This window comes from Meleagris gallopavo, chromosome 7, assembly GCF_905368555.1.
Source record: "Meleagris gallopavo chromosome 7, MGAL_WU_HG_1.1, whole genome shotgun sequence".
Taxonomy (NCBI): Eukaryota; Metazoa; Chordata; class Aves; order Galliformes; family Phasianidae; genus Meleagris; species Meleagris gallopavo.
The window spans coordinates 31,674,509-31,693,682 of NC_139410.1; the positions used below are offsets into that span (position 1 = coordinate 31,674,509).

The window sequence follows — 19,174 nt, forward strand, 5'->3', positions numbered from 1 at the left end:
AAACTCTTAAGGGTCTCCAGTTTTCTATGGGAACTATGGAAATGGAAACACTGTTCTACCAGTAGATGTCAAAAATGATAGCTCAGTAAGCTACTTAAACTTTTAGAACAGTATTTTGTTTATACTAATCCCTGATGCTTACTTTCATGCTTTCCATCTGAGGTGGCAGACTATAACCAGAACTATGTTTTCACTAAAGAAAGCAATTATTCAACACTCATCTAAAATGTTGTATATAATAAATGGCTCCCAAAATTTCTTCCATAAAAATAAATCTGTAAATTAAAGTGTGTGCATTTTGTAAACACTATCCATGCTAATCTATGGCCTTATATCTTATTTCTCTACTGAAACAAGCTATATAAAGAATCCACTTTTCCACTACCTTTCAAAGGCCCCTGATTTGGATTCTAGATAACATTACCATGTACATTCAGCAGGCTAAGTCATATGGTGCAGACGGAGACCAAGGAGAAAAAGAAAGTTACAGAAAAAAAAAAAAAGGCAAAAAGTAATGATCTTTCCCTGAGAAAAGCTAAATGCAATTGTGTATTTTATGTGTATGACCAATGCATACTATCCTATTAACAATATTATCCTATTTTATATTTTCAGAGTCTCTTTCACACACAAGGAAAATGCCAATAAATACAAAGAAATACAGTTATGAACACTATTTTGTCTCACTGCTTTCAGTAACTACAAGATTGAAATTTTAAGAAGTATCTTTGCCGTGCCACAATCAGCATATTCCTATATTCCTTTTCCTATCATTGTTCAATCATTATTTTCAAAGTATTGCAAGGTTAGGAGGGAAAATGTCCTTCTGTAGTAGGTCTTTGAGAAATCATAGCTTATTAATACCTTGCTGTTTACGTGGGTCATATATCTGAAGCCCAAACAAAGGTGGTCTCTCACTTCTTAACAGTGTCACATTCCTTGTGATCAGATCCAGCTGGAAAATAGATCCATTCATATAGTCTGTCCAGTAAATATGATTTCCATGATGTGATAATCCAAAAGGATGATTCAAATCTTTTCCGCTGTAGATTACCTGCAATTAATTGGTCAGATTACTTTTACTAACGCACTATAGAGAACATAAAGGAGGATAAAGGAAAACTGATATGAGCACTATGCCCAAATTTACTAACGTAATGCACTAAAATTAAGTAGCATACAGCTGATCTCTGCAACAGCATAAAAAACTAACTTTAAAACTTCATATATATTTGTTTTAAGAGGGTTCTCTCAAATAAAGTACAGGAATGCAGAAAATCGTTTAATTATTATGTTCAGTAATCATCTATCTTCCTCCATAGTAAGGAAGCATGGCAGTTTATAACTTTCAGTATATGTCAAGTATATCAAGTATTTGCTTCTTGTAAAATGTTGCTGAAGTCATCTTCTGCAGTAAACACACATCTCAATCCCATATTTTGGAGTGATTATTACTTCAACTAAGTTTTGATTCAATATTCCTGCTTCTACCAAGAGCGAAAAACAGTATGCGTTCCTTATTTTTGTTTAAGTGCAAATGATTGATTTCTGAAAAAAATTCTCATTTATTTTGGGTTGTGGTAACTAAAAAGAAGAAAAAAAAAAAGAGCAACAGAGAAAGAAATAAGCTAAACACATGCCACAGTTTGTTCCCAAAATAGTAAAACCATTTTTCCCCCATATGAAGCCTATGAAAACAGGGGCTTATTATTCAGCAGTTATGGTGGGAGGCAAAGCCATCAGCTCTCACTAGTAATCCATGGTAGCTGCATTTACTATTTTAGACCTGTTCTATCCAGGAACTTCACAGCATGTCTAGCATTGCAAGTAGACAAGGATCTTTAATTAAAAGATGTCTTTCTCCCAGTGTATTCACCCTCCTCCTGCCTCCTTTACAGGACGATGATGGATTGGAGAAAAAGCATTAAATCTAAATCCCAACCAAGCTATTGTGACAAACCGCAACACTATTGCATTGGCATAGACTTAACAGCAGATCACCCAATATAAAGGATTTTTGAAGAAGTGTGTAATTGTACAGAGACAAGTCCCAGGGAGAACCGTATCTGCAGTTACTACTTTGAGTTCTAGAGATCTGCATATTGGCCCTGTGAAGGTCATCATACAGAGGAAATCATGAGTAGAATGGAAATGAAATCAAAGATTTGTTAAAAAGTCTATATAGATGTAAATAGACTTAATGTCTATTCACGGTACAGTAAAAAAAAAAATCAGTTGTCAATGCACCAATTTCATGAAACAGATGTGAAACCTCTCACAAATTATTCAATTCCAGACCATTTCAACTGTTTTTCATATGTTTCTTCTACTCTTGTTATTTCTAAAAAATAACACAGAACTTCTGAAGATTTGTATTTAGATATTGCAGCCATTATCAAGCACTAAAACAATCTCTCCATCACTGACTGGACTTGCTGAGTGTTTCCTCTCTGCACAGGATCACAAATGTTCCAATGGGGTGCTGGGATTTGCTGAAAGCAGATTACCCAGTGAAGTTAAATAAAAGCCTCACTCTGGCAGAGCCAAAAGAAAGTGGTGCTTTGTTTTATTTTACTGTAAAGCTCCTTGTAGCTTGGTGAATCAATCAAAATACAATTCATTCTCACATGAGAAAAATAAATTAATAAAAAAATAACAACTTTTGTGTCACTTTCTAAAGCTAAGATGAAAATTGTAAGCTATATTATATTCTCCTCCAGGACACTGCCAACATCACTTGTTTCAACAGAGATACCACTGAACATGCCGCAGGGTTATGCAGACTTTAAAAAGCTTGAAAAGCATTTTTTAACATAACACAATAAAATCCAAAGAAAAATGCCTATGGCAAAGCAGCAGTATTTTTCTTTTACCTTTCTTTCAGTTCCATTCAAAAATATTCTTTCAATGTGATCATAATAGGCATCACACCAGTATAACACATTGGCATGATAGTCCAGAGTTAAACCATTCGGCCAAAGCATCTTTGATGTTACAAAAATCTGCCGACTGTAGCCATCCATCCATGCCTTCTCAATTCTTCCCACACTGTCGTCTATTTCATCTTCTTCCCAGTCTGTCCAATACATCCAGCTATTAAATTATAGAAATGAACATTCAGATGCCATTTTAATCATGTGAATAATACTATAGACTTTTAACAGAACTTCGAAACAGCACACTCACAAGTTAGAGCAATACAGTCTTTTCCATTTGTCTTTTTGTTGCTGTTTCTAAGTCAATAGCAATAGAAACTTTCTGTGTCCACAGAATGCTGACCCAATGTTTTTTTTTTCTTCATATTGTATGAACTATATGAATGCCAAATAGACTTAAATGAGAAGTGAAGTAATTGCTTCAAACCCTATTTAATCACACCAAAATTATGGAATTTTTAACTGCCATTTTATTAACTTTGCCATCAAGTTCAATCTTCAACTGCTTTTTTTTTTTTTTTTGCTAAGATTAATTTGCCTTTTTTAATTGTGCCTAATATTTTCAAAAAGGTAGAAAACACAAATTAATCGTAATCTAGCTTAATAGCTACAGAATATCTCTGAAGTCCTGCGTACTCCCCATTTCACATGAAAGAAGTCAAATTACTCAAGAACTATTACAGTCTGTCTCTTCCAGAAACACTAATATAGATGACTAGAAAAAGCATCTAAAAAGTATATGCTAAGTAATTTTATCATAGTTTTATGGCTTAAGTAACAGTAGTGTGAATAACTGACCCCCCTCATAAAAAAATAAAAGTACCTCCAGAAAAAACAAGCAAGCATCACAGTAAGTCAGTTAAAAGTATAAGCTCAGATTATTTCTTTGAGATACTGTCTACTGGATACTAGAACACACTTTGTTTTTTTTTTTTTGTTACTTTTCTAATTGAACTAATTTTTCAAGTCCTGTAATTATAATTCTCAAAATCACCACATTTCCAAAGGAAGGAAACATGGGAGCAAAAAAAAAACAAAACAAAAAACAACAACAACAACAACAACAACAACAACAAACAGAAAAAAAAACAGTCTTCCTGTCAAATCCATTTCAAATAAAAAGCAATCACGTAAACAATGTCAAACCCACTCATCAGAGATTGAATTGAAACCACTTTTAAGTCTAATGTGATCAGCGTACCTTTTACATAAGAACTTGGAAAAACAAATAGTCGTATCATATCTACATACCCAACATATACCACAGGTTTATGTAAATACACAGTTCTTACTTGTTTACTCTCTGCTCCAAGCCACCATACAGAAGGTTTGGAGTTTTTTTTTCCAGTTCTTTCAAATGTCTTTTTAAATACATACTAAGAACATCAACCAATTTTTGCTCTATGAGAATTAAAAATATTGCTGTGTGTTTAACTCAAACAATGTTCATTTTCATCACAGAATAATAAAACCAGTGTACGCCCTAAAGCTCAATTAAAGACAGAGGTCACTATATGATTTATTTTATTAGAACAGAAAAATATGTTTTGCGGATATTTACATGAGTGCTGAAGAGCAATTAATGAGCTTTTCTCCATTAACTTTTCGCCTGTACTTATTGTTGTTATCATGTCATAAGCTAAAACATGCTTACAGTAACAGACGTTTACATTAATGTGCTTTAATTGTATCTCAAAATGCTTCCGCATTGGTTAACTCAAGACTAATATTTTCTAAACATAATTAAAATGCCATAATAAAAGCTATCCCTCAGGAAAAGCTTCCATAAGAAGTATAATCATGAAGGGCGAGTTATTTTATTAGAGAAGTGTTTTATATAATAGTCCTTTTCAGACAATACATCTTTATAAACTGTTTCCCATGCCATGCATTTACTCAGCTGGAAAATTTAACAAAGTAATTGCAGGTATGGTTATGTTTTACGGTCTGATTTTACATTCTTACTATCTGACCTTAATTACTGTAGCCTGTCCACAGTTGTTTCCATTCTTCAAAGGGCAAGTGCAAAAGTGAAAACCTGATAGTATAAATGCATTCTAGTACTAGAAAAACAGAAATCTATCCACTGACACTACAGTTTCCTGCTTAAATAGTCTGCCAGTGAGAATTTAACAAGGAAATTGATCAGTGAATTTTTAGGTATGCCACAACCGTACCACCATATTATGTTCTTTTCATTATCTGTTCTATCACAACACATTATATTAGTAAATATAATGAAAAATATGTCTATTTATTTTAGTAAACTAATGTGTACAAGGATATGGTTTTAAATAACTTGAGAAATTGAGACTTACAAAGAGAGAAACAAAATAGAGCATTATAAAGTTCACCTAATATTAAAAATACATACAGGTCCAATACACTCAATTTGTTCAAGCAAAAGGTGAATCGCATTCAAATTAACTTGAAATCAGTTCAACTGTATCTAAGTATGCTCATTCTTTTGAAGGCTGCAGGAAAGAATTCTTGACAGGAATTAAGAGATATAGGCTACTGCAGAATTTTAGATCGCCATATGGTTTTAAAGTCCCATCCCAAGCAAAATTCAATATACTCCGAAGACATGAATTAAATAAAAAAAAGTTACTTCATACCCATTGACAGGATCAACAACAATTCCTCTGGGGTGAGACATGTCTCCTTCGAGCAATGTTTTCCGACTCTGAGCAGCTTTTTCCAGTCTGGCTACAGCGATTGTTTTCCTGTGGCCATCGTTTGTCCAATAAAGATTATTTCCAATCCAGTCCACTGCTATGCCTTCTACATTATCAAGATCTGAGAGAGAAGCGAGATGCAGTAATAAAAGTTCAATGCAACACATTCATATTCTAACACTATCCATTGGTGTCAGCAATGAGAAATTTATTCTAAATACAGTTGGATTATTTTCTTGACTTCTAACAATATTTACTGAATTTCAATATTAAAGTTTACTGTCTCCTACCTGCGAGTTTTTTTGGTTTTTTTTTTATTTTATTTTGCAGATCTTTTCTCTGGGACAAACTCATCATTGATACTGCTTTCAGAACCCAAACACGTTTACTGACTGTGGCTCTAAAACTATTTCGTTCCCCACAAGAAACCAGTGAAAGTCTCCAGAATGAATAGGAACGTACAGTACTTTTACCTACTAAAAGGTATGTAAATCACAGTATACGTAACAGCGAAGTACAGAAACCTCCAGCTTACTGTAAAACATAGATAATGTGTATTTTTGATGATACACTAAAATATGATGGTTTTATCCAATAAATGAAATATTGGGCTTTTTATACACTTGCATGCAATAAAAGCATCTATAAAAGATACCACTACTATCTCAATAGCATTGCAACACGGCAAGTGACTCCACAACCTCTCAGTGGAACAATGTTTTTTTAGTGCTTTGTAATGCCATCATATTCCCTATCAAGTCAGCAGAGCTACAATGCATTCAAACATCCTGCCCCTGTGAGAAGTTTCATTTTTTTCCTAAATTTTATAACCTAGGAAACAAAAATGCATTGAAAATATAATATTGAAGTATATTAAGTCACAGATGGCCGCTGTACGCTAAAATTTGAAAATAACAGTCTCCTTAAAACAGATATTTCAGTAAGAATGTTTTCAATTTTTAAAAACAAGAAGCAAAATCAATCTTGTGGCTACTGACAGTTGTAGCAAAACAGACATATGATTAGAATTGAAAGGTTTTGTAGTTTCAATGTTCTACTGTCTATAACTCCAAGCATGTAGTTGTTCTCTCATGCATATTGCTTATGTTAAATTAAACACTCATGAATGTGTGTATGCACTTGAACTCTACCCCATTGACCTGAACAGTAACAGGAGTTAAAGATATGTAGCATCCCCAGCTGCCATTTTTACTTTAGTTTTTTTGAATGAAAAACGAAGTCTGATTATCTCTGTATTTATGTGTTCTTGTTATAAAAGAAACTTTAACTGAAGTATGGTGAAAAAATATTCTTCCATTTCTTTTTTTTTTTTTTTTGCATTCACATGTTGATATGTTCAGCTGTAGAAATTATTAAAATCAGTGAAATAGCAAATCATTGGTTGTTAATACCTTCTCTATTTTTTAATATAGTATTTTAGCATTTTATGATTCAAAAGGTAAGAGAGAGATACAAAGGAACCAACAAAGTATCAAGTAAATCTTCTTTACATAAGAAACTAGACCTATACACAGGAAACCCAAGGGATCTCAGCAAATTATTCTTAAGAACACACAGAGAAGACTAATACCAAGTCTGAAGACGGAGTGATTTGTTTGGAAGCTATTTTTATTTGTATTCTGTCTGACCTAGATATTTAAAACTGAACACAGTTCGTACATTAAGAAAATAAGCTTTTAATTCAAAGGTCTTAACTTGTCTTTCTGGGGGGAGACAATCCAGTCCAAATAGAGACTACGTTAGAATGACTGACTAATAAACCCCTTCAATGGCTCAGTAAAGATGGACAAGGGGGATGTGCTCCTGAAGTTTAGAGAATAACGTAAGATGAGACTGACCCACAGCTGCTGCAAAGAAGAGAATTTATCTCTACACAAAGGGGAGCAGAGAACTGACTTTGTTTTAGATAAACATCTATCAAGAGTTGAATAGTTCATTAAAAGAGAGTGAAAGTCTTCCTCAGTTAGCCAAACACAGCTCAGCCAAACAAAGAGTATAAGAACTAACTAAAATTCACTTTTGTTTAACCATCTAAAAGCTTTGAATACATTCCTTACTTTTACTGTGGGTTGTTCTGCCTCTCTAGCTAAACAAAATTGATTTCACTATTCTGAGCTAACTTTTTACAGGGAAACCCTTTAAACTTAAAAAGAATGAAGTAAAAGAAAGGCCATTTTTTATCATTGTTCACTTGACAAATGGAAAACTAACATTTGTAATTCTACCAGAATTTCAACAGTAGTATGTGGGCTCCATATATATGGAATACACATATAAAATATTTAAAAGCTTGTACTTCTAAAGACAACATATTTAAAACCAATGTGGGAAATTGTAAGATATTATAAGCACAGCATGTAATTGGGTACAGAATGGCCTAGGTCCATCAATATCCATCAAATCATGTACCCTAGCATGGCCTGATATAAAAGACAATATGAACTGATTTGGAAAAGTAAAAATAGTTACTCTTCAATATACCATCCAGCTAGATAGATTTCCAATATAGATTCATAGGCTTACCTTAATCTTACTTCAACACAAAACTAGCCCTTGTAAACATTAGCAAGGATGGGGAAGTAAATAACAAAAAACTCCAAGGCACCACAAAAGGCAAAGAAATGCTTTAAAAAACAAAGAGAAAAAGCGAGTTCATCCTTATGGTATTCTAACTGAATAATATTTCAATCAGTTAAAAAAAAAACAAAAAAACTGCTTTGTTCCATTTTTTAACATAAAAAAAAAACTGATTTCAAGATAAGTTTGAAGCTTTAATTATAGCATTTTCTGTTGCTGATGAAAGTACACCACATTTGCAGTTGTGCTGCCAACTCTAGCATTGGTTTTGCTGTGAGCTGTCAAACAGTTATCAATACTACACAGCAGTTTATTTTCCAAAGTGAAGAATAGGAAATCACAGTTGAAACTATATGGGAAATCAAACTCCAGCAGCGTTAGGTGCTCAGCATTCTCAACTGCTAGTCAACAACTTGTAGGATTGGGCTCTCATGTAGGCAAACCGTAATTATCTGAGTTACAGTGTTGTTTGAGCTAGCATATCTGTTCTTGCAAAACCTGATAGTCACAAAAAATGACAACTTCTAATCTGAGAAGTGACACCTACCGCAGATAGAGCTCCTTAGCAGCATGCTGTTCTGAGCAAATATTAAACCACCTACTGACATACCTGATTTTCTCTAGTAGCTTTCCACCAGAGAACGATTTAATCTATCCCTGCTGAGTTCTTGAGAGCTGACAAGAATAAAAGCTGAGGTGATATGGCTGGAGGCCATATTAATTTTTTACATCATGAAACATACATTAACAAGTATTCTTTAAACACACTTTGAAGTCATAAAACTTCTCCAAGTTCTAACTAATAATGTAAATTCCTGGGAAAGGAGTGGGGGGAGAATGACAATGATTATTTTTATTCATTTTAAGTATTAAGGATACCAATAATACACAATCAAACAATCCATAACTCCTCAGAGTACTCTGGCATTTTGTTATGTTGTATCTATAAAACAATAAAAATTATAGTTAAACATTACTTAGGAGAAGTTGCTGATTCAGTGTGTATGTATATTTTTTTTCATGCTTGCATGTTTGATTAGACTAAGCTCAACCCGTCTGACACTTTCTAGCAAGGATGCTTTTTTGCATTACCTTACAGTCTTTAAGTCTATATACTGTTCATTCCCTTCCTGTACTCTACTTTTGGATTACTTTGTGGTAAAATGAAATGTGCGCATTTTGGTTAAAGACTTTCAGCAATGAAAATGGAACTTCTCTGATGCGTGTTATGTATTTCCATATTCACAGTGAACTGAAGAATTACACAATTGGCAGCTGGAGCGTTCACTATTTACTCAGACAGCCACCCCTTATTAAGGAATCAGCAAGCTTTTTGTGGCTACCAGTGAAAGAACCTTTATGCACACAGAGGTCTGTAGAGATCTTATACTAAAAAAAAAAACAAAACAAAACAATTTCACTGTAAATGGAAGCTAACTTCTCTGAGACAGCTGGATTAAAACATAGGTTATAAATCATGAGGAATGACAACACCTGCATTAAAGCAATTGTTTTGGTTTTTTTTTGTTGTGCTTTTTTTTTTTCCCCTCTTGTCTACTAGGAAACAATTACTGTAGAATGGATTTCAACTGAGGTAAAGAGCTACTGAAGCAGTATTTCATGAAATAGCTCTATGAAAGGAAAAGGTGAGTTGACAAATCAGAGCCTTAGCTAGTAAAAGAGCATTTAATACAAAGAGATGGAATGCTTGGCCAGTGAGAATCCGTACAATGTGGTGGGAGGCATGGAAAGTAGAGAAGTGCTGATATTTCCTCTAATTGCTATAATATATGGCAAAAAGCATCTTTACATTCTCAAAAAATGCTTAGGTTTTCCTATACTGCTTCCACAGGCAGGAGGGAAAATGCATCAGAAAAAAAAAATCCTAATCACGCAAATTATTATTATTACTATTGCCAGTGATTTTACAGTACAGAAAGTCTTCCTCTACCAACCTACTTGAATAGACTCCAGAAACCACACTGTGATACAGGCTGTAGAGAAAAGTCTCATAACACTTTCAAGGATATGGGATAGTTCAGTGAACTGTTACATTATGGATTCATCCCATCAACAGAAAGAATACAGTGGAGGTAAAGTAATTCTTTACCTCCACCTTTGCCTGCAATAGTGGCAACTTAGCCTATAACAGGCTAAGTAGTCAAGAAACAGCATCTCTGCACTTAGAAAAAATAAATAGGAAGTTGTAAGAAAAAAAAAAAAGCTCCAACTTTATTCAAGGTCAAGTCTGGGTCTGCTTTCAAAGGGTAGATTATATAAAGTTTTAAATCTTCTGTTAGCATTCCTACCATCTTTGAGGATTGTTTCTCTCTCTGTGCCATCAATTTTCTGTCGTCCAATTAGGAAGCTGGTAGTATCAGCAAAGTAAATGTAATTGGTTTCTGCATGGAAGTCCAGTGCACGAGGATTGACTAAGTTCTCTATAGGGATCATGTATTCATCAGATACTTTGGTATTCAGGTCCATTCCCCGTATTATTCCTGGGCGTCCCTTCCCGTAAAAAAGAAACAATTCATTCTTTGGTCCTGCAAAAGAAAGATTACAAACATAAACAACTGATGCTGCCTAATCTTCTTTACAGTGAATAAAGTCACTGTTTAATTAACTGGCACAATTAGTAGGGGAGCAGGAGCGTTATTCAATACCAAAATTAAACTTTCATATATTCCAAAGGTATCTAAACTCGAGAAATCTAGCTAATTACATTACCTTAATTAAAATACAAATTACTTCGGTGAACTGCTTACATCTAATTATTTTTCTTCTGTAAAAGTTCACACTGAAAAGAAATGCTAGATCACAGAATAACCTTGCATCTAATGTGAAATGCACATATATAGCATTGCAGACATTTAATTTTACAATTCATTAGGATCTATCCAGGTAAGGTAGACCACGACTGAAGAAATCATTAGATCTAACACGACTAAACTTCAGCAAATACAGGACACCACTTTATCTTCTTTCACCTAAAGTTTCTCAGAAGCAAGCAAAAGCTTATAGCAAATTTCTTTCAAATGGGAAATAGTACAACAGATTGACATACTGATTTCTTTCACGCTGAGATTCAAAACATGGATATCTATATTTCCTTCTCAAGAGATTTTTACAGTTTCATTAAATAGCTTAATTACGAATAACTGAAATAAGCTAACAATACTTATAAATGCCCTTAGATACTCCATTCTATAAATAGACCTCTTAAAATTCTCAAAAATACATGATTTTCCTCAGCGCTTCTTCAAGTTCACTGGAGTTACCAGTGAAAACAATGACAAATTTGGGTTCAAATGCATTTATCTTCCAGCATTTATCAATGGATTCAGTTGCACACTTCTCACCTGAAATATATCATTTGATTAAAAAAAAAAAAAAGAACAAAATAGGATTACAGAATGATTTAAATTGGAAGGGACCTTAAAAACCATTTAATTCCAACTCTCTGCCATTAACATGGATGCTTTCCACTTCACCAGGCTGCCCAAAGCCCCTATCCATCCTGGATTCTCAATGGAGCTTTTCTGAGCAGGCTACTCCAGAGCCTCACCACCCTCATAATAAAGAACGTCTTACTTATAACTAATCTTTTGTTGTCCTATCACGCACGTCCTCACAATAATTTCTCTACATCTTTAAGTACTGAAAGGCTGCAGTGAGGTCTCCTGAGAGCCTTTTCTTCTCCCGGCTGAACAAGCCCAGCTCCCTTCATCCTTCATAGGAGAGGTGCTCTAACCCTTCAAATCCCCCTCTGGCCTCATTCCAATCCTTGTCACAGTACTCCAAGTGGAGACTCAAGAGGAAAGAGCAGAGGGGAACAATAACCTCCCTCACCCTACTAGCCAGTCCTGGTTTGATGCAGCCCAGGATCCTGTTGGCCTTCTGGGCTGCAAAGCAAACACTGCTGACTCGGAGTGAACTTCTCATCCACCAGAACCCCCAAGTTCTTCTCTGTAGGGCTGTGAGTCCAACTTTTCAAACCTGTCCATGTCCTCCCGTATGGCATCCCATCCTTCTGTCATGTCAATCATGTGGTTGTGACAGATATAACCAGTTACACAAATCAATCCTCCTGCTGCAAAGTATTATCAGATGAAACTTGCTTGCCTTGTTTACATGAAGGGTGCATTTCTAAATTTTAGGATTATTGTGTAGGTAGGAATGGATAATAACTAAAAGTACTAACAGCACAGTAGCCCTCATGTATTATCAGAATGCATAGTATATAAAAAAATCAGTAAAATTTACTAACTGATTGCTCATGATGATTTTAAGAACTCTTTAAACAGCATCCTATGTCTAAATTGTCACTTCTGTGAACAGATCCTAGTCAAGTAAGATCATTTTAAGTGAATAAAAGGAGTATACGAATAAAGCATCAGGTAAACATGCTACAGAACAACATTACCTGAAAACAGACCATGTGATTTCTATTGCTACTGATTACATGTTAGATAGCACGCAGAGCTAAGCCCTGAAATATTAGCAGCTGGCAAACTCTCTGACTTTTATTACATACTTTTGCATGACCTGCCATCACTTCCCAAGATGAAGCCAGTCCTACAGCGACAAGTCCGTGTTTTGTAGTTGCTGCTGAGCAGACAGATGTGTGAACATCCCCCTGGCATTCCATATGGGTCCACCTCACACGCATGGCTTCTGACTGAAGAGAGTGAAAAACAGCACGATTGAAATCCATTTCAAGTAGGATAATTATATGCTTGCGTGTAGAAAGTTTAGCCATAAAAAAAGAAAGGGAATTTTCATCACAATCTTTCTCAAAATATAAGTTCAAAACAAGGTGATTTTAAAGATGATACTCAAGGCAGACAAATTGGCATATCCAAAGGATAATCTTGTGGCTATCAACTCCCAGAGGTTATTGCATTAATGAGATTCTGAAGTTATTTGCCAGGCAGCAATCTCCTGAGATAGCCAGATTTCTTTCCTTTTATTTCTTTGTTCAGTTCATTTTACTGGTGAGTTTGGTTTTCTTTTTTTCATTTTGTTTTGAGAGCAGATTCCTATGCTAACTGTCCCACCCCAGCTCACTTCGTTCAACACCTTTCTATGGAAGATATCTATGCAGAGGCTAAAGAACAAGACAAGCCTTGTAGCACTTCTTCTGCATTTGAACAGCTGAACAATTTAAAGAATTCCTTTCCCTTGATATATTTTTAAATGCGTAGCTCTGAATTAGCAGAAAAGCTTGTCAAGTTAACTTTTTAAAATTTTTAAAGGTAATTCTGATCAGAAGACAAAATCTATCCTTTTACCTTGCACTGGCCTACAACAGAACAACAGTATTTTAGCTCTTCCTTCTACTTCCCTTCAAGCTTTTTAGTTGTTTTGTAAAAGTAATCCAGAGGTTTAAGGTCGATATTCTTAGAGGTATACAGAATTTCCACCAAGTTCAGACAGCCTTTCCAGCAAATCTTGACAAGCAACGAACATGCCCATTCGAAACAAAAGAAGTTGCAGAGTGAACAAAGGGCAGGAGGAACAGAGTAATCGGAGGAGGTAATAACAGATTACACTGTGCTCACGTCTCCAATATTCAACCTCTCTGAGTCCCTCAGGGATACGCAAGGGGAGCCTACAGTGCGGAGAAAGTCTTTGCTGCCTCTATCAGACACTAACATCTGCAAATCAGTGCCCTCAGCTATAGAGTAAAATTAGTTCATCCAACCAGCTTAGAGATTTTTTTTTTTTTTTTACCATGTCAGAAACTTCTCTCAGAGCAGCCAGTGCATTTAATAACATTGACATTTATCACCAGAATTGATGTGTTAGCTTTCTATAACCCAGCAGTCATCAAGAGGATTCTAGTTTTTATCGCTAGAGTCACATCAAAATACGTTAATTGATAAAATATCACTGTAAGCATTTTGGATCTTGTTATCCTATAAATCATGCTGATGTTCTGAGCGCAGAAAAATATGTGACTGGATCCACGATTCAAGTCATACTGGATATCTGAAATTGATATTTTAACAAAAATTCTGACTATTTAGAAATTTCTAATTCCAGTCTCAAATGGAGATTGAAGGCCAAACATGGCATTTATTCAAGCAGGGGAAAAGTGAACAGCAATTCCTCCACTGTGCTGGCTGTTAAGCAGGCTAGCTTCCCAACTTCCATGCATTTTGGCAAGCTCAAAGACTGAGGGAAGGAATTTTGAGTCCCTCCAGGTTTGTATCCTGTGTCAAAAGCAGATCTAGAGAAAACAGGAATCTGCAAGGTCTGAGACCCAAGTAGGTGGGTGGTATTGGACACCTAACAATTCTGAGAGTGTTAAATCCCCAAAAGGCTGTATGTATGAAGTCAGAGAGCTTGCAAAACAGAGCTCATTGGCAGCTCTCCAAGTTGAATACTCAGGAATCAGTTGTAGGAGCTTAGGGAAGCAAGAAAATTGGCAGTGAAAGACTCAGGAAACTAGGCAGATGAAGTTGTAGAAAATTTTGCAGTAGTGATAAGTTTTAACTGCATATTTCTGGAAGAACGCTTCCTTGAAAACACATCCAACTAATAACTGGTTTTAGAATGAGGAATTTTCATCTCACCCGATGTTTGAGTTCTTTTCTGGTACACACGGATCTCCTTTGCATTTTCAAGTCTGGTAAGGGACCGAGTATCAGTGCCATTGTATCTGTTTATTTGCCAAATACTGAAGTTATCTGAATTAACTGCATATAAGTAGTTTTCAAATACTGCCAAACCACAGAGATGCCTAATCTGGAAAAGGGATGGAAAAATTCATTATTTTAACTGAATATTTTAGATATACATTTAGATATACATTTTATAAGCATCAAATAATAATGTCCAATGTACAGGCCAAACTATACAAAATAAGTTATGAATATACTGATAAAAATCAGTGAAAAAATGCAAACTACATTACAAACCTAGTTCATATGTTTGTAATCATAGAATCGTTTGAGTTGAAAGGGACCTTTAAAGGTCACGTAGTCCAGTTCCCATGCAAATGAACAGGGATGTATAAAACTTTTCTAACCTTAAACATGCAGGGAAAAAAAAAAGCAAAATATTTACCACAATCCCATTCATTTATTCTTAAAATGCCATGCGTTCTCTATCTTTTCAATTAAAACCTTCTGCATGTTGTCTTAAATGCAACATATCACATTAGCATTAACTAATGTTAATTAAAAATTAGTAACTATCATTAACATAAGCTAGCATTAACTAATAAATTTAGTAAATGTAGGTAGTTTACAGGTTGAATTCATGTATTTTTTTCCACTGTGACATAATCAAAGCAATGTCACCAGAGCAAGATATTATCACTGAATATATATATATATTTTTAAAGTAAGTAACTATGCTGGTACTCCTTTTGTGTTCTACCTTTGAATATGCCTATGGTCACACTGTACTGCTTGTTTAACAACAAGCGAGCTCTATTTTATTCATCTCTGATGTGTACGAGTACACTGATTGAATGTTACTTAAATACAGTTGGTTAATTAGCCAGTGACATCTCAAACATGATGTGTTTAATTATACAGAGGTTGTGCTTGATGTATGGATTTAGAAAATTCAAAATTGAGCAATTTTGAAACCTGAGCAAGCTAAAGAGAATTTGTTGGCAGGTGTTCAGACATTTATTCAGACATTTACAGGCTGAAATTCTTACTAGTGTAATCAATAAATTATTCACCACTGAGTATTTACTCAGCTCATTTACTCAGAGAAATTCAGACACACTCCACAAACCAAAACTAAAGATGATCCAAAAGCTGCTGTGCATCAAATATTTCAGTGGTTCCTGGAAACTACCTCAAGCTGACCAAATTTTGCCATCATTTTCTGCTTTTAAGCAATTAAAAATTAAATGAATGAATAAAATCAATGACAGTATTTCACTAAGACCCAACAGGAATTCAATCCAACTGTAGTAAAACCATAAATGGAAAAGAAAACAGACTTGATAATAACAATGAAACTGTACCAAATTTCAGAATTCTCCTCTGTATTAAAATTTTCTTCCCTATCATCATCTGTACAGTTTAAAGCTTTATTATTTAACTCTCATAAGAACATTGGTATATTTACAATTTTAACAGTGTGACTCTTTTTACAATACAGAGTATAAAATCTTAATTATTTTGTTAGTTTTTACTTCTAGAGATTTTCTGCTGCCCCATGTATGAATGAAAATGTTGCTTGTTACAAAGAATAGCTCTTTGTAAGCCAGGCTATCAATCAAAAAGCCTGTATCATTTGGAAACCATGACATCTGATATGCTTGTACTTAGGAAATAAACTTTAATCTCTGAAATTTGTTGAGAATAGCTCGCTGGCTATGCTAGCGATTTGTCATTTGGTAATTGAGCAAAGAACCACAGCAGAACAGGTAAAATACTTGTTCTATGTGCACATCCTACACACCCTGTTTAACCTCAAGCAGAAACAGATGTATCCGGATGACACCAGTCCCTAAAGTCTGAGTAGGGACCAAAAATGGTTCGATTTTCATGAGCCTTGCAACTGTGTAGAACTGCTAACTACTATTCCGCTCTCCAAACTGAAACAATGACAGCTTGATACAGTCCTGCTCAAAAGCTTCCAGACTCAGTGTTTGTATTTATGACTCTGAACATCTGGATCAATTAAGATGAAGACATCACTACCATCAACAAAATATGATTTAAGGTCACTTTCATTGGTTTGAACAGGTGAATAACTTCTGCTGTTCTTTTGTTTAACATTCCTCCACTCATTAATCTTCCCTTCCTGAACTGGCAATATGTTCTTGTCTTTAGTAATTTATTGCCTGGTATCTTTCCATTGCCCCATATCTTCCCTCCTAAAGTCTTCTACAATGGGAACTGAGACTTAAATGGTGCGTTGTTGAAGAAGAACTGAAGTTGATAGGTTGCAAAATGGGCTAAACTGTAAATAAAATAAAACGTGGTGGATCTTTTTAAGTTTATTGACATTATGCATGTTTGTATATTGATATCATTACATTTTCCTACATTTTTTTCAAATAAATACCTACTTGTCTGCCTTTTATGACTGTATGCCTCTTTCTCCCTTCATAGTCAACAACTTCCACATTATCCAGATAGATGTCAACCCAGTACACATATTTATTGATGAGGTCTAGTGCAAGAGCAGTTGGCTGTTCAATTTTAGAGTCTACTATCCATGTTCTGTTCATTCCATCCATGTCACATCTCTCAACCTTAGCAACATTCCCGTAGTCTGTAAAGAAAAGCTTTCTGTGGAAAGAAAATAAAATTTTGTGAGTTTCAAAGGTTGTGAGCATAGCACAAAGCTCCAGGTGGCACCGTGCAAAGCAGGATTTCATTCCTTCTCATTTCAGAGACTATATTTATTAATAGTCAACAGTGATTAACAAAGAACTTCATATCTTTTAAGAAATCCACAGCTACATATTTTAAGTAAAATATACAGAAATGTACATAAATGAGCATGAATGCATTTCATAACACCTCATATAGATCCTTGATGGAATAATCTTTTTTTTTTGTGGTCAGTATATACATGTATGGAGACTATAATAAATTCTTAACTATATCCATACAATCACTATTCAAAAAAAGACTAAGTAATTACAAATACTGAAGAGTAACAAACCCAGGAAGTACTTAAGATGGTTTGGAGAACAACTCATTACATGTTAGGTAAAGCAAATATGGTGATTCATAATATCAGTTTTATGAAAATGTATTTCTAAAGAAGATGTACAATGCATTGTTGTAGTGCATTTATAACATCTTCAGAGGTGACAGGCACAGGACTACCAATTGTAAAAAAATCTTTAAAAGATTTCCACAAATTCAGTGAGTCACTTCATCCAAGAATAAAGGGAAATTATTGAAGACTTAAAATTGCTACTAAATCTTCTCAACCCAAGCCTTGATTAGTATTCAGTGGATTTACTAAACAAATCAATTCTGATTAACTTGACAATATTGTAACAAGATTAACTATTTGTGAGATTAAATCACATTTGCAAGCAAAGACCGCCTTGCCATGACTTTAACATATTATAATAAATAATACAATTCCAGATTCAATGCTACTAAAACTACCTTGAGAATCAGGATTTCATTTTGCAAATGAAGTGAATTATGACCTCAATTATTACCATTAGTGGTAATAACCCTACATCAACAGTACAAAAAAAACTGATAGATGCTCATGCTGAAGAACAGTAATTTATAGCCTTGTAACCTATTACAGAAATTCAGCATTCAGAAATATTAGGCTAGAAAGAATACATGATTGCTGTGTAGCGAAATAAGAATGACATCCTTCATTATTACCATATTTAGAATGGATTCTTATTTAAATGTAGACAAAGTATTTCATAGGAAAAAAAATATTAGAACATCAACAAAAATGTTGAAGGCGTAAGAATTATTGGTAGCATAGATAGAGTAGCTGTAAAATGCTAAAATGAATTGATCACAGAATCATAAAACAGGGCTTGAGGAGAATTTGAAAGGTCACGTAGACCATCACCAGGTCATAAAGGCAGAGTAAACTTAACCTAACACATTCCTGAGGGATAATTCCATTTCTGACAGAGAATCTGATTAATCAAAAATCATTTTGAATTCCTGTCTTGTCCTTCATTGTAATTCCATACCACAGCTGCACTTTTAGAACATTTAAAAAAAACCACACACTTAACATTTAAATTCATTTAATCAAAATGTGCATGCTACAGATGATATGCAAAGCAAAAATTATGTCTGCGAAGCAAATGTTTTGTTTGGAATGAAAACAGCCAAAGAAATTAATGAGAATATATGTGTGTGTGTGTGTGTCTATTTAATAGCAGTAACAAGTCTAATAGCTATTACATTTAAAATAAGTTAAAACATTACATGTTGATAATTTGAAGGGACCACATTTAGATTTAATAGAAATTTATATTTTAAG

General features: G+C 34.4%; 1 protein-coding gene across 5 annotated transcripts in view; it reads right to left on the reverse strand.

The window, feature by feature from the left end:
• The window catches only part of LRP1B (LDL receptor related protein 1B), a 588,907-nt gene that overhangs the window by 192,898 nt on the left and 376,835 nt on the right, over positions 1-19,174 (reverse strand). For all 5 annotated transcript variants that reach the window (XM_085227675.1, XM_085227679.1, XM_085227677.1 and 2 more), the window contains exons 8-14: positions 17,259-17,481; positions 14,794-14,965; positions 12,750-12,893; positions 10,522-10,758; positions 5,555-5,735; positions 2,874-3,093; positions 865-1,054 (exon numbers count right to left, since the gene is read on the reverse strand). In XM_085227675.1, the coding sequence (XP_085083801.1) occupies positions 865-1,054; positions 2,874-3,093; positions 5,555-5,735; positions 10,522-10,758; positions 12,750-12,893; positions 14,794-14,965; positions 17,259-17,481 (1,367 nt within the window). The remainder of the gene's footprint in view (positions 1-864; positions 1,055-2,873; positions 3,094-5,554; positions 5,736-10,521; positions 10,759-12,749; positions 12,894-14,793; positions 14,966-17,258; positions 17,482-19,174) is intronic.